The sequence below is a fragment of the Dermacentor andersoni genome, chromosome 8 (assembly GCF_023375885.2).
Source record: "Dermacentor andersoni chromosome 8, qqDerAnde1_hic_scaffold, whole genome shotgun sequence".
Taxonomy (NCBI): Eukaryota; Metazoa; Arthropoda; class Arachnida; order Ixodida; family Ixodidae; genus Dermacentor; species Dermacentor andersoni.
The window spans coordinates 115,212,108-115,239,468 of NC_092821.1; the positions used below are offsets into that span (position 1 = coordinate 115,212,108).

The window sequence follows — 27,361 nt, forward strand, 5'->3', positions numbered from 1 at the left end:
TCATAGCGCGAGCTGTCACAAGGAAAGAAGACGACATAGTTGCACGGGTTGCACGCGCACAGTAATTATTTGGTGCGAACCATGACAGTGGTCTATTTGAATCATCATCAAAGAGCTGACGGGCTTTCGCGTGAGAGATGGGCGCGTCTCCTGAAGGGGCAGCGCAAGATGACAAAGACAGAAAGCAGGAATGACAGAGGACAGCGCTTAGACAGTGCTTTCTGTCTTTGCAGCCTTGCGCTGTCTCTTCAACATGCTCAACCAGTACTAGCTTGTCCAAATGTCTATTCTTCTAACGCATGCGTGCGAGCGTGGCTTAAATATTAGAACATCCGGATCCTGTGATTGACGGTAGAGGTTTGACTCCCGCATCACAAGGAACCTATTTTTTCAGAGCTAGGCCAGAAAGGACCATGAATATCTAGTGCATAGTGCAACAAATGAGGCAAAGAATACTTCGCATTAGAACATCGAATATCAGCAGAGAAAAAAAAAAAGAACCAGGGAACGGACCATTAGAACTTTGTCTTCGTGGGCAGTGCAAAAAAAAAAGGTCCTAAACATATTCAGGTATAGAGGTATAAAAAAAGCATGCTAAACCCAAAAAGAAAAACAAGGAAACAAATTTAACGCAGTTTTACAATAAATAAATAAAATCTGCGATTTCTTATTTTTTTTTTCAACTTCCACGTTCGCATGAGTACTGTGCTCGAGTGAACGTACATTGAGCGTGATTTCTGTGGCGACGATTAAGTCTGACACAGAAGATTCGCAGGCAATAAAGAGTCAACGCGGATTTTAGATAAGAATTGCCAGTGGGACATCCTTTATGCAAACCGGGACTTGGGAATGCATTCAAGGAACTTTCAGTTTTTTTACGTACACAGTGTACCCTAGAGCATCATTATGATGTTCGCGGTCACATACGTATAATACCACTGAGTTTATTTAACGCAGGTCAGTATGGAACTGCGACGATGACGATACACCTACCCACGGTACCAGGGTGCGCTTTCCCGATCAAAATTCCGTCACGTAGAAGGATGTTGCATTCCACATTACTTATCACTCGCTATAGCCTCTTGAACGCAAATTTATAGGTGTTCTTGATGCGTCACATATTGATTACGTCGAAATGCACACAATACGTCGAAAGCTCGCAAACCCACCTGAATGGCTACGATGGACACAAGGACGTTCGCCACGGTTTCCGGGCCTCGCGGTTCGACGCTGGTCACCAGGTCGATGAGGTCGAGGCCGAAGTTCTTCGCCAGTAGGTCATGCGATGTGCGGATGGAGCGGGCGAACACGTCGAACTGCATCATCTGTCTTGCCATGCCATTCCACTGGCAGCCCATGCCGGTGAATACAAACCACAGTGGTCTCTTTGCTGGGAGGACCTCCTCGACGACCTTGGTGACGGCCTTCTGTGAGCCGTCCACGGGAATCAAGGCGTAGCCACGGAACGGGAACTGCTTTACGCTGGGCTGCCCTACTCGGTTCAAGAGGGCGTACGCGGAATCGGGGTAGGGTCCGTCGGCTTCCAGCCTGTCCAGAGTTTTCTGTCATGCAAATAGAGTTTTTAAACATGTTAGGCTTGAGGCCCTCTACACAAGACTTCTGTAATATGAACGGAGGGTAAGCTATAGCGGTGTTCTCATGCTTATACATTGTAGTCACATATGCATTGGGGTCTGCGCCACACCCACCCGCGGATGTAAGGTCACAGTAAAACTGTGATCAAGAAGGCATTGCAATGATTCGTCAGTTACAATAGAATTTGTTAAAAATGCCGTGCGCCGTCACTTCCCCATCGGAATTTCCCCTTTTCAACGTTCTCACAATGGCTAACAAGGAACAGCGAAATGACGTGATATGTGGAAGAAACATCCTGATTTTCGGCAGTCGGCTATATTTTCATAATGCTGGTTGCGCGGTGAGTAGGCGTTAGTTTCTGATGTGCAGGACAAAAAAAAAGTTTTTCGAGCATACCCCAAAACCTGAGTACGAGTAAAACCCACTCTCAGCGAGTCTTCGCTCCTTCCAGCCATGAGAACGAGCCTGGGAAGCTCAGGCTTTTCCCGGGTCATGGTGTCCACGTGCGGTCCCGGGTTTGACTCCAGAATGGCATGAACGTTGGTCCCACCAAATCCGAACGCGTTGATTCCAACCAGGCCTCCTTCGAAGGGCGTAACTTTGGAGATCACCTCGGTGCTTCCGTCGTGAAGACACGAAATGCTCGGGTTAGGATCATTGAAGTGTAAGTTTGGCGGGATCATGCCTGCTTCCATAAGGATGATCACCTTGGAAATCGTGGAGATTGCTGCGAACAACAAATAAGAAAATCAGCATGAACCGGCCAGGTGCCGCTTTCTCGGATGAAGGAGGTGAAAAAAGTGAGAGTATAGTAGAGACCGCGACGAGATGAAATATTTATGGTACTCTAATGTGACGTTTGACATCAGACAGTAAGAAAAAAACCGAAATTCCACCATGAATAACTTACAAAACCAACTTATGAATGACGCGCTGAGGTTCAGTTTGCATTCATATAAAATAATTTTTTTTTCGTTCCTTCGAGGGGCTGAGCGGTGGTGGTCGGGTTGGGACTGGGGTTCGTACATAACAAGTGTTTTGTAACGCTGCACAATTTTTCAAAGATTGGTTCCATGCGGCAGATAATGTAATTGGGACATTTTACTCGAGTTAATTGATTGAATTATCATTACTAGCATGATAAAACATACTGGTAAATGTTGCTGATGAAGAAAATACTACTAGCTTCTGCCAACAAGTTGTAATTGCGAAATAGAAGCAGGTGAACGGTTCAGATTTTGAAAGGTCGATGCCAAAGTAAAAATTGGCCACAGTTCTCATCATCGCGGTTGAATAGGACATAACAGCAAACGTTTGAAGAATAGCGTGCGCCGAAAGGAAAGCCGTAAAAGACCAAAGCAGCCCATAATTTCCAAATGAAATATTTACCTCACGCGGTGCTATTCACAAATATTCCTGATGTGGGAAAACGTTTTTATAAAGACCGCGGGGATATTTGACGAGGCCCTACAGCGACCGCTATTGTCCGTGTCCACTATACCAACGGCACTTCGCAATTCAGAAATTAATTAGCACCTCTGCTAACTTTGCACCCATTACGTTGGCCTCTCACAAACATTTGCGCTGCTGCTGCAAAGTTTAAGCAGCATAGGTTTGCTCATCTATCGCTGGTGGCAATTTTAGAATAGGCGCACCTACCACGTGAGCGTGCAAATGGAAAATGTGAAAATGACAAATTCTGACAGAAGACAAAAGAGGCTAGCACGTGTTTTCTCGGAAGGATGTTCTTTGCAGTTGACTGTGACATTTTTTTTGTTTATACGTTACTTCAGTTCGCAACACTAATACAGCGCATGGAGGGCTTTTAATAGGAATATCGTGGAAAGCTTCGTCCAGCAACAAGAAAACCTAACGACTGCGTGGCCCCCCTCCATCGGGTATCTGGGAGCATTCGTCGTTCAAGACGGAACAGGAACGTTATGAATCTCTAAAGTAACAAATAGAAATGGAAGCTTTCACTTTACCTAATATGAAGTATTACAACAATGCAAGTGGGCAAGAAACAACGGGAAATCAGGGAAGTCGTTGAAGCAGTCATTGCTTTACGTCTAATGTTCGGTTACAGATACCACAACCTGACATCAATAGAAGTAGAACAGATTGAAAAATTACGTCGGAATTAGAACTTTGTGGGTTTTGCAAAAAGATTGCGGAAGGGTGTCTACTTCTAAACTTGTAATAAAAATGTCGAAAAATATGGGACTGATAATTGATTTGAAAGCTTTGTAAAATTCACTGGAAAGTCCATCGGGGCCGGGTGTTTTCGACAGAGGCAACGTAGCGACGCACCGTATTCTCATCGCTGAAACGCGTCATGTATAAGGCGTGCCCTGTAGCCGGGCTCCTCTCTAGCGCTTCTTTCAGGACGCGTTGTGCCATCTAGCGTTGCCGCCTCGAAGTCCATGCTTGGGGCGTGTGCTGTGTATATTCAGACAAGATTGTCTAAATATATACGTTGTGCGATCGATTTAGCTGCACGCAGCATAAACGTTCAAAGAAATAATTTTCAGACTAGCAGAGGCCACACCCAATGGCACATTCCCAGTGACCTAAGCTGGCCTCACAGTGGTTGGCTACAAACAGACAAACAGGACAGTGGGTAAATTTGCCCCCCCCCCGCCAAAAAAATTCTAATGGCACTAAGAATATAATTGACCGTAACAACTCCACGATGTCACCAAAGGTATCCATGGTTTGTATTCTGCACGCGTTTGTATTTTCCCAGTACGACTAAGGCATTGCCTTCGAGAATCGTTTCAATCGCTCACAGCGAGCCGTCGTCGCGGGTGTGTAACGTGAAGAGCACGTACTGCATATTTTATAAAGAAATGCTGTCTTACAGGAGGCGCCTTCGGCATGGCCCGCGTTGCTCTTGACCGCGCCAATCTTTAGGGGCTTCTTCCGCTCCGGAACACAGAAGAATCTGCTGAGCGCCGCCATCTCCCGAGGGTCTCCCACCTTCGTTCCGGTGCCGTGGGCTTCGACGTAGGTGACCTTCAGTGGGTCGACGTTGGCTCCGGCGTACACTTCGCGAAGAAGCTCCTCCTGCCTCCTGCTCGACGGAACTGTGATCCCTGCGACATTCACACAGCCATTCGATGCTACATGTTTTCGTTGCCCCTATGAGCATCGTTACGTTGTCATGTCAATAGCGTCAATTGTGATGTACAGACTACACCCTCTTCATTTGGTATATAGAGTGGAATCTGCTTAAACAGGATCTATTTCGTTATGTTCCTATTCGCAGGAGTTCCGTTTAATAAGTAAGATGGTCAGAGGTGCGGTCCTATATCGCACAACCTCTTATTACCGTTACATATCTTAAGCACAAAGACGTGAATGTAGCTGCAAATTTGGGTTTAAGCGTGGTCGACAGCTACTGGATCGACTAGGCTTTGCTCGTTTCGGTTTTGACGTATCAAAACAAAAGTATAGCTCTTGCTGCTCCATTCGGTGGGAGAATAACATCTGGTCGGGCAGGAAGAGTCCAAGTTATTAAACGGCGTACTGTAAACTCTGAAATTTCGCTTGTCCTTTGGTTATCTATGGGGCGAGAGACGGTGCCGCGAAGCTGTGCAGGTCTGTACATGCTATGCATCAGAAATCTATGACATATATAAATATATATACAGGGGGCAACTGGGTTGGCCGATGATGTTTGTTGGTCACAACCATATGAAGAAAGTATTTAGGAGTAATTGAAGATAATAGACGAAGGCAATATGAAACCGATCAGGCTAAAAAAGCATGGGTGAAATTATTTCTACCTTTATTTGAAGTTTAGGAATGACAGGCTAAGCGAAAATGATGGTCGAGAAAAAAACGAAAAGAAGTTCGCCTCACCTTCAACCTTGTAGCCGTCTGCGTTGCCCCTGACGTTAATCACCTTGGCATAGAACCTCAGTGCTTCCGAAGCCGGCTGAAGAAACATGGCTCCTATGGTTTCGCTTCGCACGTAACCGTCCGCTGCACAAAGATATGCGTGATGATTTAAAGATCTCTTTAGAAGCGAATGGCCCGTCTTTGTGCTTGTAGCTCAGACGCGAGAAATGAAAAATATTAGTTGCCACAAGCTAAATGGCAAGTACGCAGCAGCAGAGTACGCGCCCGCCCATCACACCATCACAATAAACGGCTGAACCACGTGACATGTTTTTCACACGATTAGGTGTAAGTGAAGCGAAGTGCTTCGACGCCCGTCCGCGCGTTTCACTCCGGCGCGGGTTTTGAGCAGAACCCGAAAAATTATAATTCTATGGCAAGCGCCTTATAACTCATTCGCCAATCAGTTTCCTATGCGAGGCGCGGACGATTCTATCCACCAATAAAATAATAAGTAATAAGTAATATGAGTAAGACTTTTTCGCCCAGTATTAGACGCAAGATGAGAAGCCTGGTGGAATGGATAGCATGTTATGTTCTAGACATATACCCTGTGTATCGGCTAACGTTGGCCGAGGTGTTGAAAGTCCAAGATACTATTTTAAAACATGTGGTGTCCGGTGTGGCCGTCCCGGACGACCGAACATCGTAGGTCTTAGCTGGGACACCCCACATAGTCCACATGCTTCTGCGGTTTGAACACGTGTCTCGGCGATCTGACCACAAGAAAGCATGTAGTCCATGCAAGAAGTCTTGCTATACCTCCCAAAGCAAGTGCACCTAAAACTCTAAGGGTGTGGCTAGACGTTCGTCCGACGTGTCCCTCCAACTTTGTTGAGAAGTACGTCAGGCGGTTTCGGTAAAGTTTCTATTGAGGTACCACCGACGTTTCTCGTTGGTTTTATTGCAGTATTATACGGACACTCCAGGCACATTTCAGCCGCCGTGACGTTCCGTATAAAGTGCGCGTGCTATAACACCGTGGCCTCGGGCCGTGTCGTGCAGGTGGGAAGTGAAAGCGTGCGAAGGAAAGCCGTTGGTGGATCTCGCGCGCGTAAGGGTGGAAGGTGGGAAGCAATCGTGTCGTCTTCAATCGCGCGCAAGGCACGGAGGGAGAGGGGGAGAGGGGGGAGCATTCTACTCCGGCGGCGGCTGCGTACGACGTGGCCTCACGGGTCCGATCGTGAAAGCGATCTGCCATGGGGACAGAGTGCGTTGAGTGGTGATTGATTTACGTTCGCTGTGTTCTCGAGCGCTTAGTTCGCGTCGAAGCGAGAGGCAGCACGAAGGTCGATTCGCTCACTGCTGCTGCCCGGCTTCCTCACTCCCGCGTTTCGACGGCGAGTCAGCGCGGTCAGCGAGTTGTGTTCGCGTTTGCTTTTGCACGCATGACACTATGCTTGCTAGTTTAATTAGTAAGAGAATATTTTCAAGTTAGCGCGCACAGGAAAACTTTTATGCTTGCTTCGTATACCTATCTACTAATTCGCTATCGCAATCGATGCATCGCCATTGCGGCGAAGCTCCGACTTTCTTCAGCGCTTGACATTAGGTTAACTTGGGAATGAGCTGGCTGAACAGCTAAATACACGTTTCACTCGCGTCAACGCTTATTCGGTGGGTGTTGTGGTGCAGCGTGCATGAGTCGGCACACACTGCACAGGTCGGCGCGCTTTTCATTGCTGTAACAGCCGGGTCTGCTCCAATACCTTATATACGCAGCAACAAAAATGCACTCTTTGGATGCCTCTCCACACGATACTAAGAGAATGCGTGCTTATAGCAAATATATCAATGCTGCAGTCGTGCTTCGCTACCCATCCACTTAAGTGATTGGTGGCAATCCGTTAACATTGCAGCGTTTCACGTTTACGGAAGTGTCAAAATCGGAACTAGAATTCCAAGGTTAACAGAAGCGTTGAGGAAACCGATGAAGCGCAACTCTTCTCCGCAGTGTCAGCTCCACCGACGGCTGCTTGTGTCGCCGTCAAGTTTTTTTTTTTTTTTTCGGAATAAGTGCGAGTAACCCTTGACGTACCGTTTGCTTTGCAGCTCAAAGCAGTCCTTTCTGGACGCTTCTTCGGGAGACTGCGTAAATCGTATGGATAGGCAGACTACAAATAAAATTTTTGAAATTTGCTAGCGCCAGTTACGGCATCGTATAAGACATCATGGTTATCCGTTCGTTTATAAGCACTTTCGGTTGCATCAGTAGATATACAAACTTCACTTTGGGGCTGCTTCATCTACCTAAAGTAATGAGTGCCGTATAAATGGAGTTCTCCGTGAAGGTGATCCAGAATACAGGTACCGTACCTCACTTCAATGGAAATCCCTGCCAACGTGGTTGTGGCTGTCTGCGTGCAATACGTCACGGAATGGTCAGAGTAGAATGCACGTAAAGCGCATAAAAATTGTTTAAAGAGACGTCGAAATAAATTGTATTCAATTCAATTGTATTCTGAAGGCAGTGTGAAGCTTCGCGAAACAAGGTTGCGAAAGAGAGTTCTCCTTATGGGTCCACCATTCGGTCGTATCTTTAATGCTGCACACAGGATTGTTCACGCGTTCGTCTGACGTAGCTTTCATCATCATCATTATCATCATCATGTTGTCATCATCGCCATGTTGTCCCTGCAGATTTCTTAATCTCAACCGCCCATCTAACTTTCTGCCGCCCCCTACTACGCTTCTCCTCTCTTGGAATCCAGTCCATAACCCTTAATAACCATCGGTTATATTTCCTGCTCATTACAGTCCTGCCCAAGTCCATTTCTTTTTCTTGACTTCAACTAAGATGTAATTAACTCGTGTTTGTTCCCTCACCCAGCTTTAGACACTTCGAAACTATAAATGCATATTCGTGAGTTTACGTAGAATGAAACGCAATAAGAAAAATAATGGAGCTTAAGGCATATTTTTCACAAGCGTCACACTATCATTCTTGGGTGTATGGAGACACAACATTGGGTAATGCTTGCAGACCTTGTCCGCACAAAGGAAAAAGGAAAGAAGTGTCGGAGTGTTTCCTGACTGCATCTTTACGTTCCCGTGCCTGATATATACTTCGGAATTCGGGTGCACAATCCCTATATTTAGACAGAATAGCGCTCGCGGTAAAATTCAATATTGTCGGAGGGATTATTGTGATATCTGTTTTAGTGGTTTTTAAAGATGCAAGGAAGGCAGTGAGACTGAATGTCCTTGCTAAATTATTTGATTAGTAGATGAAAGCGTGGCACGGCCATACCAGTAAGTAATTACGCAAATCACATGCCTTGTGGGTATATAGATGATTGCGAAGCATTTGCCGTAGAACGGATGTGGGGCCGAATTCACAAAGCTTTTCATTCACAACTAATTTGTCACTGGCCAGCTCCCTCGTCTAATGATATTTCCGACTTGACAATTTGCTAATATCTGCTATTAAGAACAGTTTACTGTAAGAGCGTCTTGATTTAGAAAAAGGGCCCGGTTTTGTCTGCAAGATTTCGTTTCTGTTGGGGGGGGGGGGGGGGGGGGTAGGGCGCACTTTCATTTCGCTGCTGCAGCAGACTGAAGAACAAACTGATTCATACACCGAGCCACCCTATCTCACTCAGCACAAATGTGACGTGAACCTCCACATGCCGCGTGTCGTGGAACATGTACCACCACATCGAGTACCACAGAGAGCCCATCAGCACAACGCAAATAGGGAAACGCACAAACACGCACGCATCAGGGCAGCGTTGAGTTTAGACGCATCACGTGCTGCGCAAGAGTTAAAAAATAAGGTAGCAGTTTGGCCCGAGTGGCAAAGCATCGATTGCGATAGCAAGTAAGTAAACAGTGATACGAAGTAAGGATAGTAGTTTTATTGGCCGTATAAACTTCTAAGCATAGATAATAACTAAACTGTCAACCGTGCTGTCATGCGCCCATTAGCAAACATGAACACATATGACTCGACGACCGCGGACACTAGCTGTCACAACGCCGGCGTGAGGAAGCGTGGCAGCTGCAGGGAGCGAAGGGATATTCGCGCTGTCTGTTGGTTCAACGCAAAGTTAGCGCCAAGAACACGCAGGACACAGGAAGCTACGAGCTGCCGAAGCACCTATAGGCAGTTTTATTGCGGGCGCCGCCATTTTTTGATCACAGCGCCGCCTGTCGTCGGGCGCCATGCTGGTATGTGGGACCGCGCTGTTGGGTGCACGGCGAACGTGCTGCTGACGAGGAGCGGCAAGTTTTCGTGCTTCCCCGAAAGGTGTCAGCAAGTTGTTTGGATATGAAAATTTGTTGGCGTGTCGTCACTAAGCTTTTAGCTTCGATATAGCCACAATATCGAATGGCGACTCGCCTATAAGCGCTCCTGCAGCTCTGCCCACGATCAGAATAGGAGGCGAGTCGAGTCTGAAAATTGTCGATACGTTACGTATACATGTAATGTGTTGCTATTGTATGTCTAGCCTCGAACTCTGTTAAGGTATCAGGCGACAACAACTAGAGGTGTCTCTATGTGTCACGCGCTCTGCCGCACAAGCGTACATCCCAAATTTCCATCCAGCTAACATCGAAGCTCCGAGGAAACATGTTTTGCTAGCTTCAGTGCTCCTAAAATTTTTCGTGTGGCGATTTTCTTAACATTGTTGATCTGGCACCTCGGCATCAAGCCTTACAAAATAAAAAACTAAAATAACTCGATCGAAAGGACTGTTAAAATGGGTATGATGAGCTTATGATAGTGGCCACGAATATTCCACGATCAACCAGACGCACGCGACGTGTTGAAAGATTATGCGCTCTTAGGTATCTAATAGTGCAAGGGCCCTTCACTTACTCGAGAGGACCGGAAAAGGAACTACTCTTTGCAATAGCAACTTTATTTTCTGCAGTGAAACAGCGCGCGATGAGCGGCGTCCACAGTTTGCCGGCGGGATTCGAAGCACGGGAGAGCCCATGTGAAATAGGGCTGGCCGGCGCACGGTAGCCGCGGCTTTGATGACAGAATGGAAGAGAACAGACCTTCACTTTTTAGTCGCCACGTAATGTTTTCATAATCCGTGCTCGGTTAAATTCCACCAGAACGTTGGTTTCCATGCACGATAATCTTAAACCACGTTTGAACAGAACAATTCGATCGTGCGTGCATGAAAAAATAGTTATAACTCCATCCGTTCGCAATAGTTGGCTCACCCGAAAAGTTTGATCATGGCTGCCGAGTTCCGAGTTCGTCGCCGAGCGCTCACTGGGAACACAACGTTGCGAACATGCACGCGATGCCATCAAGCCCTATCTGCTAATGCTGGCGGCAATACAAAGCGGGCTCTTCTCTTCTACCGCAGCGGCGGTGTCCACGAAGTCGCCGTAGCTGAAGACGCACTTCACGCTTGCTTCCAAAAGTAGTTATTTTTTTTCAGTCGAATACAGCTGACTGGTAGCCCATCAACCTTGAGTCATCTCACATCGCAGAAATGCCAGACGGCACACGTTAAAATCGCACTAATTCGCATTTAAACAATTTCCGTTGCGAGCTACCGCAGGGAGAAAAGGAAATCGGCACACACCAGTGCGACGAGAGCGGCGTAGCACGCTGGTTCGAGGCTACGTTCCTCGTCGCCGATAAAACGGTCCACAGACTCTGCACACAACGCAGATCGCTCTGAAGACTCGGCCGCGCAACGACGCGCTGCTGTCACATGCGCACTTGCAGCAAAAGAGAACACCGCCCTCCCTGCCAACCCCCGCCCTTCCTCGACGGCACTTTACAATTGCTAGTGAGTGCAGCGGGGCGTGACACTTATAGAGGCGTCGGACGTTTGTGCGCATGCACGAGTACGAACGGTGGCGAGATAGAAAATATGGGAACTTTTACTTCTTGACTATATGACTCTGCCTAGCCACTACGGGGGGGGGGGGGGGGGGGCGTTCTTAACACGTGCTGTACGCGTTTGTCCCTAAGGCGTGCCGGCATTGCTCCGTGGGGTCGAATTTCCTTACACTCGGACGCTGGCTGTCGGCGCGGTGAAGCAGGTGAAGCAACGGGCACAGATGCCCCATTTGGCAATCCCTGTGTCGGACAGACTGTCTCGCACCCTCGGCGCTCGTGCTAAGTTAGTCGTGCCGGATCATACCTTTGTCGCGCCTTACTTCGATGTAGCTTGAAACTAACATCACATATGCTTCCGTGGGAGCAGTAGGGACCACAGTAGAGAACAGGCCGCATATTTTGAAAAGGTAGAATACAGAGCACCTTAGCAATCGCGACTGAAGTGAGTGGCTGAAAGGCCGTCGGTGACGCTCGACACCCCTGAAACCGCTATGAGAATACGTCGCGCTACCTTAAAGCCTTTTACGCTAACCTAACGTAGCCTAACCTAACCTTTGCGTAGCTCAACGTGGCCGAGACGCAAAGACAATAATCCGCTCGGGGTAACCGCTGTGAGAATTCGCCGCGCCAACCTAACGCGTTTAGCGCTAACCCAAACCTCACCTAAACATAAGCTAATCTAACTTAACAGGTGCGAGACGCGAAGCTAATAATCCTCACGGCGTGACATCAGGTAATGGCATCCAACTGAGGTAGCTAAGGCGCTGTGCATTTATTTCACTGAAAGGGAACCAATAAAAAATATTCCTGAAAAGTCGCGGACAGCAGTATAAGAGCAAAGAGCAGCATCAAAGGGCAGCATCTTTGCCAAGAGCAAAGATGCTGCACCAGCAGAACAGGCCCGGCGTCTATTGCTGCCCATACCGCTCCCCCGGGACAATCAGTGATGTTTGTTGAAGGTAGAAAGCTGATGAGAAAGCTAGACTGACTCGGCACCATAGCCGCAGGCGCGAGAAAGTCTTTCCGACGTAATTCCGACGCAGTGATCACCAAATGGGGCGTCCGTGCCCACTGCTTTATCAGCAGTGGGCAGCCAGCGTCAGAGCGTAAACTCGACCCCACTACGCAATGCCGGCATGGCTACGGCGCAGACGCATACAGCACGAGCAAAGAAACTTCGTAGTGCCGAGGCAAAGTCAGATATTGAAGGAGCAAAAGACCCCAGATTTTCTCTCTCGCACCCACTCTTACTTGCGCCTGCGCAGAAACGTCGGGCGCCACCGGAAATTCCTCGGAAAATGCCATGCTTCGCTGTACTTACCAGCAATTGTAAAAATGCCCCCCCCCCCCTCATCCGGTGTCTGGAAACGCTCGGAGCTCGCGCCCGAGAGAAGACTGCGCACTTCCTCTCCAGATTGAGGATCGATCGTCGGCTCCCCTGACAAGCTTTCATGGTTTTATTACTCTTATTTTTACACTGACGATATTAAGTGAAGGACAGGACGGAGACGGAGGTAGCGCAAACTACCAACGCTGCCGGAGTTGGTAGTTTGCGCTACGTCCGTCCACGTCCTGTCCTTCACTTAATATCATCAGTGTAAAACTGAGCGCAATATAACCATGAACGTTCACCAACTAGGCCCCTTCATTGCTTTACTAAATGACAAGCTTTCACTCGCACATACAGCGTATGGCACGCGACGGTCGTGTTATCACCTTGGATTTTATGCGGAACCTCACGGCGACGGCATAAATTCACTTGGAGTGTCCATATAAATGCTATCGTAACAAAAAGAGGGTGAGAAGGCTTGCTTTCACTCACAGACACGTGCCTACATCTCGTACACGCAACGTGCCGCGGAGGAAATAAAACCTTCTGCCTAGGAGAGAGGGTGAGGGAGAGAACGCTTCATGCCCCGCTCGCAATAGCCTGTGCGGCTTCGGCGTAGAGTATGCGGTCGAAGGTGGGTTCCATTTGTGGCAATCTTTCAAAGCAGTTTGGTAATTAAGAAGACAGCTTCACAGGAAAATATGGGAACGCAATCGCAACGTTCTGCTGCGACTTAACGTCGCCGCGCGTCGGTTAAAGCAAGCAAGAAAGAAAACAGCTAGAGGAAGCTAATATTACCAGCATATTTGAGCACTTTGTTCATCAGAACACGAGAAAGCTCAAGGTGGCTTCGTTATGTGCAAGAGAAAGCTCGAGTAGGCTTTCTTGTGTGCGGAAAAAAACTTTTTACCGAGCTTCCTGAAAGACTGCTCACATGCCACCTTGTTTAGTTAGCACAGTAATCTTCATCTTTGTTTAATTCGATGCTCTCTTCACAAACCTGTCCTTGCGGGTTTCGTAAGAGCTGGATATCATAGTAGCCACCATCGTTCTCGACATCGACTTTGCCTTCGGGAAGCTGCCATCCTTGCTGCCTTTGTCAGAACTGGAGTAAGACTTAACAGGTCCGCGGTCCGTTTTACTCGATATTCTGGTGTCTACAGCAAGATTTAAAACAGAGGCTATCGAGGCCCCGAATGACAAAGAACGAGATCCGTGGAGTAAGTCCAATTAATGGAAAGAAATCTAAAGCTCACCGTTGGCGTTGAAGCTCTTGCTTTTTCCATCTCGTGATAGCATGCCGAATCTCAACTCGCACAGTGTGGAGACGGGATCGAGCATGACATTGGAGCCCCCAACGATGGCCGCCTCGCATTCACCACAGCGAAGCGACTGCAGCGCTAGGCTCAATGCTGTCATGGTCGAGGAGGATGCCGCGTCGATCGTCATGCTTGGTCCTGGTTTAGAAGAAGAGTGAAGAGGTTTTATGAAAAAATCACCAGTCTTCAGTGACTTCTTCGAATGCAAACTCATTTAATGACGCAGGAGTCGGTACGAGACAGATGCTCACGAGATAATGGAGGGTCGAAGCGTTCGACGTTAAATGAAACAGGCGATGTCACTTCAGGCTTTAGCCATTGTTTTGAAAAAGAGACTTGCCTTTGTCACATGGCGAAGATAAGTGGCATTGCCATAATGTTGGCCTCCCGGCTGAAACAACAGTTGTTCCTATTCTGTTATTCAATGCAACGACAGTTAATTACTTCCCGGACTTCTCTCAATGAGCAAACGTTGCGCACAACTCCGGAGTCCTGTGCGAAATTGCCCAACTACATGGAATAAAGTGCGTTGACACGATGGCTGCTACGACGACGGCACTACAGTGGTGGTAAAGATATCAGTGGCGGTGGCGGGGAAATAACAGAGATAGTGGTTTATTTGGGTGATATCAAGACAGCGAATATCCGTTTTTAGACGAAAAAAGTCGCAGTTTTGCCCGAAAGGCGAAGCGTCGATTGCAATAGCAAATTAGTTAGCTTATGAGCCGTATAAACTTGGAGCCCTCAGCATAATAACTAAATTAACAAGCATGTTGTCACGCGCGCAAAAGCAAACATGAACACATCTCATTCGATGACCGCGGAAACTCGCTGTCAGAACACTAGAGCGAGGAACCGCGGCAGCAGCAACGAGCGAATTCACCTTCGTGCGGCGTCTCGCATCAACGCGAACTGAGCCGCGAAGACACAGGGCGAGTTGGACTGTGCCCGTCGTAGATGGCCCGGGAGTGCGCGCGCGGCTGCCCGGGCCAACCGAAGTAGAACGCGTCCCCCTCCTCCTGCTATTATTTGTTGCATGAAGCGCCTTCATCGTGACTTTTGCCTGTCAGTGCAGGAATTCCGAAATCGTTATTCTTTTCGTAACAGCTACATGGAGAGTGAGGGAATAGGTAGTAACATTGAACTTTGTATTTACGGTGGGTCGCCGCATATCCACGATCGGAAATCATCGACCTTCAAGAAGGGTGACTTGCCGTCGCGGGACAAAATTAGACCAAGAAGGTGACGCTTTAGTTTGTTCGCCTACTAAGCTTTTACGGCTGTGGAAACATTTATTAGTCGCTGCTGTTCCTTGTCCACTTGTACACATCAACGTTATGAAGCCTGCTTTTCTAAAAGATAAATTTCACTCCACGCTTTTTTGTTTTTTGTCCAGAAATGTCGGCTTTGTCGCTTCAATTCGGCAAGTCAGACACTCCGTTTTTCGGTCACTCACTCACTCACTCGCTCACTCACTTACTCGCTCGCTCGCTCGCTCAATCAATCAATAAATAAATCAATCAATCAATCAATCAATCTCTGAGTAAGATATCGCTATGACTATGACTGATACATTACTGTGAATAACATGACGAATGCGTTGCTAGTCTAATATGCAGTACATTAGCCTCGTATATAACTAATAAATCTAAACAATACGCGCGACACAAATAAAGCAAGTTGCTCTGTGCTTTTTACGGCAGTCCCATACCGCAAAAGTCGAGGCAGTAGGAGACCCGATTCGAGAACATATGCAGCGATGCTCCGGTCATGATGTAACCGTCGATCGTGGCCGCGTCACCGGCAAACGCAATCAACGTCTCGGACAGTACGGTTCCCATGAAGACGCCAATCTTGCGTCCTCTCAGCGTTGCCGGATCGTAGCCGGCATCGACGATGGCTTCGTACGAAGTTTCTAAAAGAAGACGCAGCATAGGGTCCATGAGCTGCACCTGCTTAGGCGGCACTCCGAAGAAGCTTGCGTCGAAGCGCGACAAGTCTTTGATGGTTCCCATTCTCTCGGGCACTCCGAGGAAACCTGCGGGAGGCATGTTGCGTGCATTACAAACGTTTGCTTTTCTTAAATTTCTTTTAAAATTTTATTTACCCTAAAGGTGCATCAGGCATTACATATGTTGGGGTATACATATTTACCGCAATTAACACTAAGCGTATGCACACAACAAAGAAAATAGCCGTGCTAATAACACTTGCATGACCACTCTTACATAAAGAAGTGCACATACAATTCTTCCACAAAGGTGGGAATACGAAACAGAAAAAAAAATTGTTTACAGAAAGCAATACAACAGTTTGGGCACACAGAAACTGAAGCGTGCGATGATTTGACACATCTCAACAAAAGAACTGAAGAACATCGTAATGAAAGTTACAAGGAGACTTGCCGGTTGCAGGTGTCAAAACTACCGAACATTTTAGCTTTTGGTAAGCGATAAGAATTGATTTATTGCTTCTTAAAATTTATCGTTATTTTCTTCTTCAGCTACGGATCTCGGCAATCGGTTACACTGCTGGATTGCCAAATGGAGAAATGAAAAACGAAGTAGGTCGGTGTGGGCAAGTGTTTGACGAACTTCAAAAAAGTGGTCCAAGCGCGGAAACGTTGCAGATGGTCTCGTTAGTATTCAGGTAGTGTAAGGTATTGGGTTGTGATATACCCTGTGAAAAAAAATATTAAACGAGGCGCCTTCTTTCTTCTTCCTAGTGTTGCAAGGTCCGGGCGGTCTTTGATTTGAGATACACTTGAATAGGAAAAGTAATCCGACACAATGAACCTAGCAGCATTGCTTTGTAACGGTTCAAGCCTATTGATGAGGTATGCTTTGATGAGGGTTCCAAGTAACGGAACAGTATTCAAGTTTGGATGGAATTCTTGAGTTGTACGCATAAGTTTTGTGTCCTCATTAGCTTGGGGAAGTCTGATTCGGAGGAAGCCAAGAGTCCGATTTGATTTTCCAAATAGGCAGTTAATATATGTGTTCCAAGTTAGGCTGGAATTTAAATGAACACCTAAATATTTCAATGACTCAACTGGTTCAATTCGCTCACCATTTATTGTATAAGTGTGCGACAAAATATTATTACAAGTAGTGAACCACATTAATTTTGTTTTCTTAATAAGCAATTCTCATCTGGCCCTACCATGACAAGACTCATTTAATTTCCACAAGTTATTTTCTACTTATTCGCAATGGCTATGGTCAGTTACAGCACAATAAATAACGCAATCTTCTGCAAATAGACAAACATTTGAGTTATACCAATGTGAATATTGTTAATAAAGACTAAGAGCAACGTTGGCCCCAATACTGAGCCCTGGGGTACACCAGACGTGACAGGCTCAAAGTCGGGCACAACGCTTTCAACCAGAATCGTTTGGCGCCTATCTCACAAGTACTCCTTAACCCAGTCAATGACTTTATTTTCTATTTGAAGAAGACTCATTTTATATATCAGACGTTTATGGCTCACCCTGTGGAAGGCTTTTTCAATGTCAATGAAAACTGCATTAGTTTGTGTTAGTTCATGCAGGTTGGTGTGGATTTCACCAGTTAGCTCGAAGAGCTGTGTCTCGCAAAAGAATCCCCATCGAAAGCCATGTTGGTTTGAAAATAGCATTTGTTGTCGGCCATATGTTCCATAATTTGAGATGACAAAATGCGTTCTAGCAGCTTGCATGTGATAGATGTAAAGGTTATTGGATGATAATTTCACATTTAATTCTTATCATCTGTTTTAAATATCGGCACCATGTGAGCAAGTTTCCATTCACCAGGAATTTGAGTTGGCTTACTCGTTGTTCGTATACGTAATTCATTTTGTTGTTATTTAAGAAAGTGGTCGTCACCTTCACTGCCCAAAGACAGAAGGTTAAACGTAATATATTAGGCAAAATTTGGCAGCGCAGAAATTACAGAACATTATACAACGTGGTAGAAGATAATTCTTGTGTTTACTACTGTTTTGAAAAGCCCTTTTTATTCTACCTTGGTTTTGAGAAAATGAATGCCCACTGCATTTGAACGGCTTAAGCGCAGATATATTTTAGAATTGGGAGAGGAATACTCATAATGTAGCAAAGCTATTGTGCTGTGATACAATTAAGAACGAAATTTGCCTGGATTTATGTTTGTCGAGTTCGCTAATTTGTAGCTTTATTGGAATCTTACAGACATAACCTAGCACAATTATTCGATAAAAAAATGTGGTCGCAAATTGGGGAATGGGTCATGTCCTTGAAATGTGTTTAATAAATGGGGATACAAAGCACACTAGAGCTGGATGGCGCAAGGTTAGGCATGCCTCAAGCACAACAATAACCAGACAGCATATCTGTTGCCCACCGAAAAAGACTGGTTTATGAATGATACGTTAGCAAGGGTCTGCTTCATCAACACATTCTGGCTGCGTTACTTACAATCAGATGTGCTATAAGTTGTACCCAGGTATCCAAGAGGAAAACCTGTTTCATTACATTGTGCTTGCCTACTTTAGGATAAAGGTAAAGAATATTTTACAAGTTATTGATACGGTACCGCTATGTTTCTGGGCATTCCATTTCGTTAAGAATTGTCCATGAGTCCACAAAAGTTATTATTCACTTGCTTCTCAGATGAAGGATGAACTGAAGAGTGAAGTGCACTTTCATCAACAAACAAGACTGTCACTGCATAATCATCCATGTAAGTAACATTTTCACATGTTTATGTCAAAACCAAGACAGGTGTCAGGTGGAAACCTTGTTAAGCAACCGAAAAACCATACGAACGAATAGATCCCCCCTCCCCACCCTTTATTTCAAGATATTCCATTTTGTTAAGGCTTGTGCAAACACTGTTAATGTAGGTATTCCTGGAAACCTCACCTAACTCTTGACACATGACAGTGAAAAACAGGGAATATTCAAAAATTCCGTCGTGATCTCGCAACACTGATCCATGTCCGCCATCTTTTGTGAGGCATAGTTCCTAAGCGCTTGTGTACTCAATGGCTCCGCAACTCATCGCCGTGTGGCTATTTTGGATTCTAGAAATGGAACAGTCGCCTGAGAGCCAACGTCAATGCACCCGCCCCCGTCCCTATTCAACGAAGCAACGTCCGCTGGTTTTCGCACCCACGGATATCAAGAGATGTACTCCTTTGAAATCGAAACTTCCAGCGAGCCTCCATACGCGGAGTCTTGTGCTTCAAAACCCGAGGTTAGAACCCTAAACAACTGCTCATACTTTTTTTCCCCGCCGTGGTTGCTCAGTGGCTATGGTGTTAGGCTGCTGAGCACGAGGTCGCGGGATCGAATACCGGCCACGGCAGCCGCATTTCGATGGGGGCGAATAACGAAAACACCTGTGTACTTCGATTTAGGTGCACGTTAAAGAATCCCAGGTGGTGGAAATTTCCGTACTCTCCCACTACAGCGTGCCTCATAACCAGAAAGTGGTTTTGGCACGTAAAACGCCATAATTTAAAAAAAAAACTTTTTTTCTCAAATTTTCGACTGAAGCCTCTGAAAACGACATCGCGTTGCATTATAATCACCCGATTACTTTGGGTTGTGCAATAAAACACCGTCTCTCGCGACAAAAAAAAAATGGAAGCTCCACTACAAGTGCGGTTAGTCGAAAGTGATAAAGAAATGTGTTCGTCACTATAATGAGCAACGGTGGTTGCGCTGTTCGCCATTGGATTCTAGCTTCGAGCGTCCGAACTGAAATCGCGGAGGTCAGGTGGCACGTGCATGGCACGTGCATGTGTAGTCGAAAATGAAGGGCTAATCTGGTCCGCAAACCGACGGTAAGGAGTTAAGTTTGTTAGGTTCGCTGCTGTCGGGCATTTGCCACCACACGCATCGTATTTTCTCACGGCGCGATCGGTTTCGCGTCTTCCCCATTGCGGTCGTGTTTCGTGCAAGAAATCCTGTTTTGGATGGGCTTTACCGAGCCGTCTAAAATTTTCAGCGTAAAATTGGTATTAAAAATGACCCCATCTGAATGCTTACGTTAACGAGTCGAAGCGCTATCTTCTTTGTTTGTTTCTTTCTTTCGTTAGCACGACTTGGGTAGCACGACTTCTTAAGCACGACTTGGTTCTGAGCCGCAGCCGTAAGTTTGAAAACACTGACTTGCGCATATCGCGAGATTACTCGGAAGCAGTTCTCGAAAAGCGCCGCAAGGTTGTCCAGTTCTCGCGAACTATGAAGAAAGACAGAGATCGAGTACGTCTTGTTTTCAACACGCTGCACTTGAGCAATGATGTTTACAAGTGGAACACCAAAGAAGGCCCGGCTGTTCTTGCTTCCCAGCGCAGGAATTAATGATGTCCCTGCTTTGTTCCATTAAGCTGAGGTTCATCTACCAGCTCACCCGTAAAATTGCACTGTAGCACTGATAATAAGTTTCTCTTTTTATACACCAACGCTAGAAGTGTTGCGATAATGGTATTGCACTCTCATCACTCATCGATTCAATCCAGGCTTCTTTAGTGCTACTTACCGAGACCTGGCTTAACGAAACCATACACGATAACAGCATCTTTACGAGTAAATCCACTTTCAAGTTTCTTCGATGGAATAGGCAACAGCGCATAGGGGGGGGGGGGGGGGGTGCTCATCGCGATAAAGAAGAATTCATTGCCGCACCCATCATTATCGATTCTTTTCTTAAATGTCGTTGGATTTCCTTGAAGGGTGCTGCATTTGGTGTGATCATTGGCGTTTTTTACCGTCCACCCGACATGCCTGGCGCGTTTGCTGATGAGTATCATCGAGTGCTGAGCGAGGTGTGCGCGCTTTTTCCGAGGTTGGTAATTATCATATTTGGCAATTTCAGTTTTCCAAATATCGATTGGTTGACGCTCTCCGTATCGGCCACGGATGCGGCCGCACATACATTTCTCAGCACTTGACTTCTCCTTAAGCCAACTTATTAGCGAACCAGCACGATCCACTGAAACTTCTGCCAATCTACTAGACTTAGTTTTAACTAACAATCCTGATATATTTGCCGACATAACTTATGAAGCAGGCATCGCTGACCACGATGTCATAACTGGCTGCATTAACTTTTGCGTGAGCAAAAGAATAATTACCAAAAAGAAAATAAGATGTTACGGTAAAGCCGATTCCGACGCAATTAACCATGAATTAACAACATTTTCAGATCAATTTCTGCATGATCTTTATCAACGTTCTATTGAACAGAACAGGGTCCTCTTTAAAGCCACCTTCAGTTCACTCATTGACACCTACATTCCTATGTTATCCATTTCCTGCAAAAGCAGTTCTCCTTGGTTTACCAACAAGCTTCGGTGGCTTAACAAGAAGAAGAAGACACTGTACAAGCAGGCAAAGATGACTGGTCTAGCGAGTGCCCATGATAAACACAAAGCGTGTGAAAAGGCTTATAAGGCTTTGCTAAAATCTACTCGCCTTAACTCCTTTTCTCAAAATTTACCATCCATGCTAAAAAATAATACTCGACGCTTTTAGCGTGTTGTGAACCCTGGAATTCGTGCTGGCATCAGTCTTACTGATTCTTATGGTGTTCCTATCCCCGATTCAGATTGCGCTCAACTTTTAATCATATGTTTGTAAGAATTTGATTTTCACTCGTGAAAACGTTAACTCATTGCCAACTTTAAAGACATTAGTAGGAATCACAATGCATGAGGCAGTCATCAGTGAGGCTGGGGTTTTATCTCTACTGACCAATCTTAAAACGTCATCTAGTGCCAACCATCTAGGTTTCAATAATAAAATTTTAAAAATACGTCGCATAGTATATGTTCTATGCTAACGGCTCTATTTTCCCAGTCACTATCAACTAGTGGTATTCCTAATGACTGGCACATTGCTAAAATAATACCCATTTTGAAATCAGGTGATCGTGCTTCACCGCTTAATTATCGTCCCCTTTCCTTAACTAGCACTATTTTTAAATTGCTCGAATGTATCATACACAGTTAAGTAATCAACTTCCTTGAAGAGCATACCATTATATTTATGCATCAGCACGGTTTTCGCAAGGGCTACTCATGCGACACCCAACCTGCAGGATTTATTAACGTTCCAAGTTGACGCAATATTTTTAGATTGTTTACTTTATCGATGTCTAGCAAGTAACACTGATAGCCACTTACTACAAACTGACTTGGACGCAATAAGTGCATGGTGTTCTAATTAGCTAATGCCATTAAATCTTTCGAGAACTGAATTCATGTCTTTCACCAATAGGCCACGAATTCCAACCACCTACTCCCTTGATAACAACGCTGTGGAACTCGCAACAACTTACGAGTACCTTGGCATCAATCTTCAGTCAAACTTATCCTGAAATAATCATACCAATCTTATCCTTGCATCTTCAAACCTTACTCTCGGACTTAGTAAACATAACTTAATAGAAGCCCCAATGCATGTTAAAAAACTAGCATACACAACATTAATTCGTCCTAAACAAGAATACGCGTCTGCCATCTAGGATCCCGAACAAACTTTTATCATCAATAACATCGAAGCCTAGCAGAACCTTGCTGCGCGATTCATTTTTTTTCAGATTATTCACGTTACACCAGCGTCACCTCGTTAAAAATAAAGCCGAGTTGGGCAACTTAGCACTTCGCCGTAAAATTTCTCGCCTAGCACTTTTCCATAAGCTTTGTCACCATCCATCACTTCATGATGATTTCTTTCAACCAGCACCAGTTATCGTTCCACGCCATGACCACCCATACAAAGTCAAACGCATTAACGGCCAGTCATCCCATAATGCATATTCGTTCTTACCACGCGCAATAACTCAATGGAATGCCTTACCAATAGACATTGCCACGGAACCAGACTTGACTAAGTCTCAAGATTTAATTCGCTCACGACTTGTCAACTAATCTTGTTATTATTATTTTTTTGGACTTTTACAGTGCTTTCGATGTTTGTTGTTGTTTTTCATTGCAGTTGCCTCATGTTATCCTAATATGAACTAATGTTTTCTCTCTAATAATTGTGACTAAATTATCTTCTATATTACCTTTGTTTAACTGAATTATTACTTTTGTTACATTCTCTTGTTTTCATTATGATGTACAAACTATTACAAGTGCCTGTGATCACCCCCACCCCATGTAATACCCTCGTAATGAGGGCCTTTGGGTGTATTTTTTAATAATAATAATAATAATAATAATAATAATAATAATAATAATAATAATAATAATAATAATAATAATACAATATTTGTGAGCATTGCATTGATGCTTCGGAAGTTTCCTTCATTTCTACTTGGTGCGCAAAATATTTAGAGTAAAATGTGTGCCACTGCAACCCGTGAAGTGTACTGAATGTTGTTAGTGAATTTTTTTTTGCCGCCACAGTGCCTAAACGCCTAAATATATCTGTCTTGTAGATGAAAGTGCAGTGCTTCCCCACTACTATTACAAAAATAGTTGTCACATATAAAGGCTAAACAGCCTTACGCCTTCCCAAATAAATTTTAATGGGAAAGGAACCGTCGCCCTTGAACATTCTTTGAAATAACACTGACATGGAGCACCCCCCCCCCCCCGAACTAAAAAAAAGATCTGGGTAGGAGAGGATGGAGGGAGTTGATTTTTCATGCACGTCATAGTAAACACACAGACACAAAAAACGAGGGGCAAAACAACGTCTGCGCTTGCCACTGCTTAGTGGTCCCGTATTTAGCTTTGATGACATTGGTTTGGGTAGCAGGATATAAAGGCCTGTTTCTAAACGAAATGACAGGTTGGTTTGCGAAAGCGTTCCTTCATGGCCCATTCATTGAAATTCTACCGGCATCAGCTTTCTTCACAGGGCCTAGCTTTCGGAGGCGAATGAGGCTCCGTGAATTTCCCTCCTCTTCTTTACCAAACTCCTCATATTTTTCAGCACTCGTCGCATTATTGGCATAGGCAACCCTATCAAACGCGAGAACTTGAAGTCCCAATCACTTAACTACGCTGGCGAGTTCCTTTTCTAAATTTTTACCTACACATAGTTAGTCTGGCTCACTCGCCAAACCGTCCCTCTCGTGGAGATCATGAAACAATAAATCATTTTGCCATCGATTGTTCAAGATATTCTGAGTTGCGAAAAAGCACATTAGAAACACCACGCCGCCTTCTTCAATTACACTTAAATATTCAAAATTTACTATCTTTTGAGGCCTCGACCCTTGCGCACAGTGACAGGAAGGTTGGCTATGCCATCCAGGACTTTGTTGCAACGTCATAAAGATGTCGACTATAAAATCGGAAATTGCCAACCAAAAAGAAGCCTAGGTTGTTGTCGGCATTGCCAAGAACCTCTAGCTTCGCATAAAGCAGCAAAAGACCGCGTGAGGTCACAACAGAACAAGGATGAAAGCAGCAGCTATTCGCGCAGCTATGCTGTTTAGCGCGCTGTTTTGTTTTTCCATAATTTCGACACGATGGCGGATGACGCTCTGCTATAGTTCGATAGATGGCGATTGACATTTTTGATATCCTCTGTTCACATTTTATGATAGAATGCATTCTCGTATACGTACTTGTACTTATTTGCAATCCGACACATTAGGAAGATTCTACTTGAACCCCAGTACGTATGCTTTTCATTGTGGAATATGGCACATTGGAGAAGTAGTGTCTAGAGCGCAACAACCGCTGTTATCGTCTTCATGCATCACATGATGTGCTTTTTCTGTCACTCGGACTCATTATGATGCATTTGCGGGGACATTTCGGTTTACTTGCAAGATTTTCTGTTGGCCACGACGTAGAACGTAGAATGCACATGTTCGACTTTAATGCATAATTTAGTGCAAAAGACATTCTGGGGCCACATTGTGTAGTGATTATTTTCACTGGATTGTAGGCACCTGATCGCATTCGTCGTCCGAGCTGCTGGTATCAGTGACAACGCCGCTGCGTCAGCGTGTGAGTCAGTCGCGAAAACAGCAGGAAACGCGCAAAGAATCGTCCGAAATTACGACACTTGGTCACATTTGTGGGTTCAATTAAACAGCCGCCAGCACATCCTTCACTTACTCTTGTACTATGGAGAAGTACGAACAGTCCGTGACAGAGTACTAAGCTTCGCCGCAGTTGTTGACGGGAGGCAAGATTGAAACACTGCGAGGAGTGCTGGTATGTTTTCACTTTCCAAAGGATTCTCCTACGCCTACCTCGTGGCCAGCGAGCCTCGTCGTCCGTGATAAGGTCGACGCCCCCGAAGAGCTTCTCCTTGAACTCCGACAAGCTGTCTGCTTGCGGGTATCGTCCGGAGATGCCGGTGATGATGATATCCTCTTTCGTCATGATTTCCTGTGAGCGGAAAGAAAGAAGACTCATAAGAATGTGCAATCTTTCTGAAGACCACATTTTACTACTCTACTATGAACACAGTCCATGGCATAGTTTGGCTTGACAGGCCGTTTTCAGTCTACGTTAAGAAAATCGACCGTGGTTGTGTTTAACCATTTGCTATAACCATTACAGACTCCTAGACCACTCTGGTGAATATAGCATGTTATTTCTTACAAACTTAAACTAGAAGCAATGGGCGAAGAGCACTTCTTCGGCTTGAAAAAGGCTTCATGCGGCGTTTTACGTTAACGCTTTACGTACGTTTTTTCCATGGGTGTTTATGTATTTTGCACCACTTTATAGGAAACATTTCTACCACAACCTGGCCTAGGGAAGCGTTAATGTGACGCACATTTCAACCGAAACTGGGTGACGTGACAGTCCATGATGCAACATGAACATAAAGAACTGCAACACGATCATCTATTGTAATTTTTATCTTTGGAAAAGGCAAGCGGTCTTTAATTGAAGCAACGTGACGAAAAGTTTACATTGTTCGTGATCCCAGATATGTGGCTCTTGTCGCACAACTGTGGTATATCAGTACACAATGCGCATTTTTTTAGAATTGCAACAAGCCAGACAGTGTTGAAAATGAAGCCCGAGAGTTACGTCTGGCCAGGCCACTTAGCAAACAATGGTTTTTACAAGTCGGCAAAAAAAGCTGTCTGCAATCAAACTGACTGCTAACTGTATACCAACCATGCCACTTTCACAGCAGGGCACATTTACGTTTGCAACAAATAAATAATTACAGAGAAGTCGTTGCGAAATACACCTATAACCGTGCCCCTTTAACAATCTTAAAAAGGCTCCCAAGAAAGCAGTCGGTGATGAGAACTGACTGCAAAAAGTGCATAACCTAACTAGTCCATTTGGCCATGAGAATTTGCTGCAAAATGTGTTGCATACATGGCACTTTAAGAAACAATGTTGTTTGTTTTAGTTTGCCCGCAAAGCCTTCTGCGATGAAAACTGAATAGAAAACACACGTGCAGCCATACTAATTTAGGAGCCAATTTGTTTTCCAAGTGTCAAACAAACCAGTTGTTAATTAGGACTAGCTACCGAAAACTACTTCAATCTGTGTCATTTCAGCAAACAATGGGGTTTGCAAGCCTCAGTCATAGCAACAATTTGCTATTAGGTAGATGTTGGTGAATGCGAGGGCTCATGGACACTCTTTCGAAGGGTAGCGAAAGCTTCGATGTTGCCCAGACTTGGCGATCAGAAACCTGCTGCGGTCTTGTTTTGTCCCCGCAGGACGACAACACCTCTGCATGCGCACGCTGAATATAGCATCAAGGGAACTCCATCTCTAAATGCATCACTAAAACTGAACCTTCGGTAAAAGTGACCGATAGCGCGTACTGCCTGGATGAGATACGATGCTACTAGAAAATTTTTTATGAAAATATTTATTCTTCTAAATGCGCCCTTGATGCTTCGCATGCTATCCAAAATAAGAAGGCCTCCTACCCCAAAAACGTTCAACAGTGGAAACACAAGAATAATACTAACTTTTAGGCAGAAGTGTTGTGATACGCAGCATCCGGTGGCAACGATGGTTACCCGATAATACCGCTGCTGCAACAGTGTGCGAGATATATGGCTACAGACATCACCGCTGTTTTATAGCTGCGCGCCTCTGACGACAAATAGACATGCGCTGGCTCTTTGCGTGCGCTCTCCAGCTGTCGCGACGTTCAACCCACGAGATACATATATATTTCACACTGATTCACTTTAAGAATTTCGTATAATTCATGAGGTCAAATACTTCGTTATTATAGCGGATGTTTTTCGTTATACCGTTAGTGGCAGAGGTTACAGGAAAAAGACAGAACACCGGAAATGAAGTCATTCACACAAGAAGACTTGCTAGACGCAAACTAGTCAGTACCATCCAACTGTTTAGGATGATTTTCAGCATAGCTTCGACGCGACTAAACAATCTTCGTTTTAGGCCAACTTGTGATTTGAAACCTGCAATGTGCACAGCCTACCCTTCCTTTTTGGCCAATTTCC

The 27,361-nt window shown here is 45.3% G+C and overlaps 1 protein-coding gene across 1 annotated transcript; it reads right to left on the reverse strand.

The window, feature by feature from the left end:
• On the reverse strand, window positions 1-26,918 carry LOC129384400 (fatty acid synthase-like). The gene is made up of 9 exons (XM_072284116.1): window positions 26,855-26,918; window positions 25,153-25,291; window positions 15,672-15,998; window positions 13,898-14,098; window positions 5,461-5,583; window positions 4,458-4,691; window positions 2,022-2,323; window positions 1,170-1,562; window positions 1-12 (listed from the first exon to the last, which is right to left on the reverse strand). Exons 2-9 carry the CDS (start codon window positions 25,283-25,285, stop codon window positions 1-3), a joined length of 1,725 nt encoding a protein of 574 aa, XP_072140217.1. The 5' UTR covers window positions 25,286-25,291; window positions 26,855-26,918.
• Window positions 26,919-27,361: the final 443 nt, after the last annotated feature.

Bases quoted from the DNA above. Each gene is read 5' to 3' on its own strand.
- LOC129384400 (XM_072284116.1), bottom strand. From the start codon at position 25,285: ATGACGAAAGAGGATATCATCATCACCGGCATCTCCGGACGATACCCG. The intron at 15,999-25,152 runs GTAGGCGTAGGA...TGCCTCCCGCAG, and splicing joins CGAGGCTCGCTGGCCACGAG to GTTTCCTCGGAGTGCCCGAG. The intron at 14,099-15,671 runs GTATGGGACTGC...CTTCTAAACCAG, and splicing joins CTACTGCCTCGACTTTTGCG to GACCAAGCATGACGATCGAC.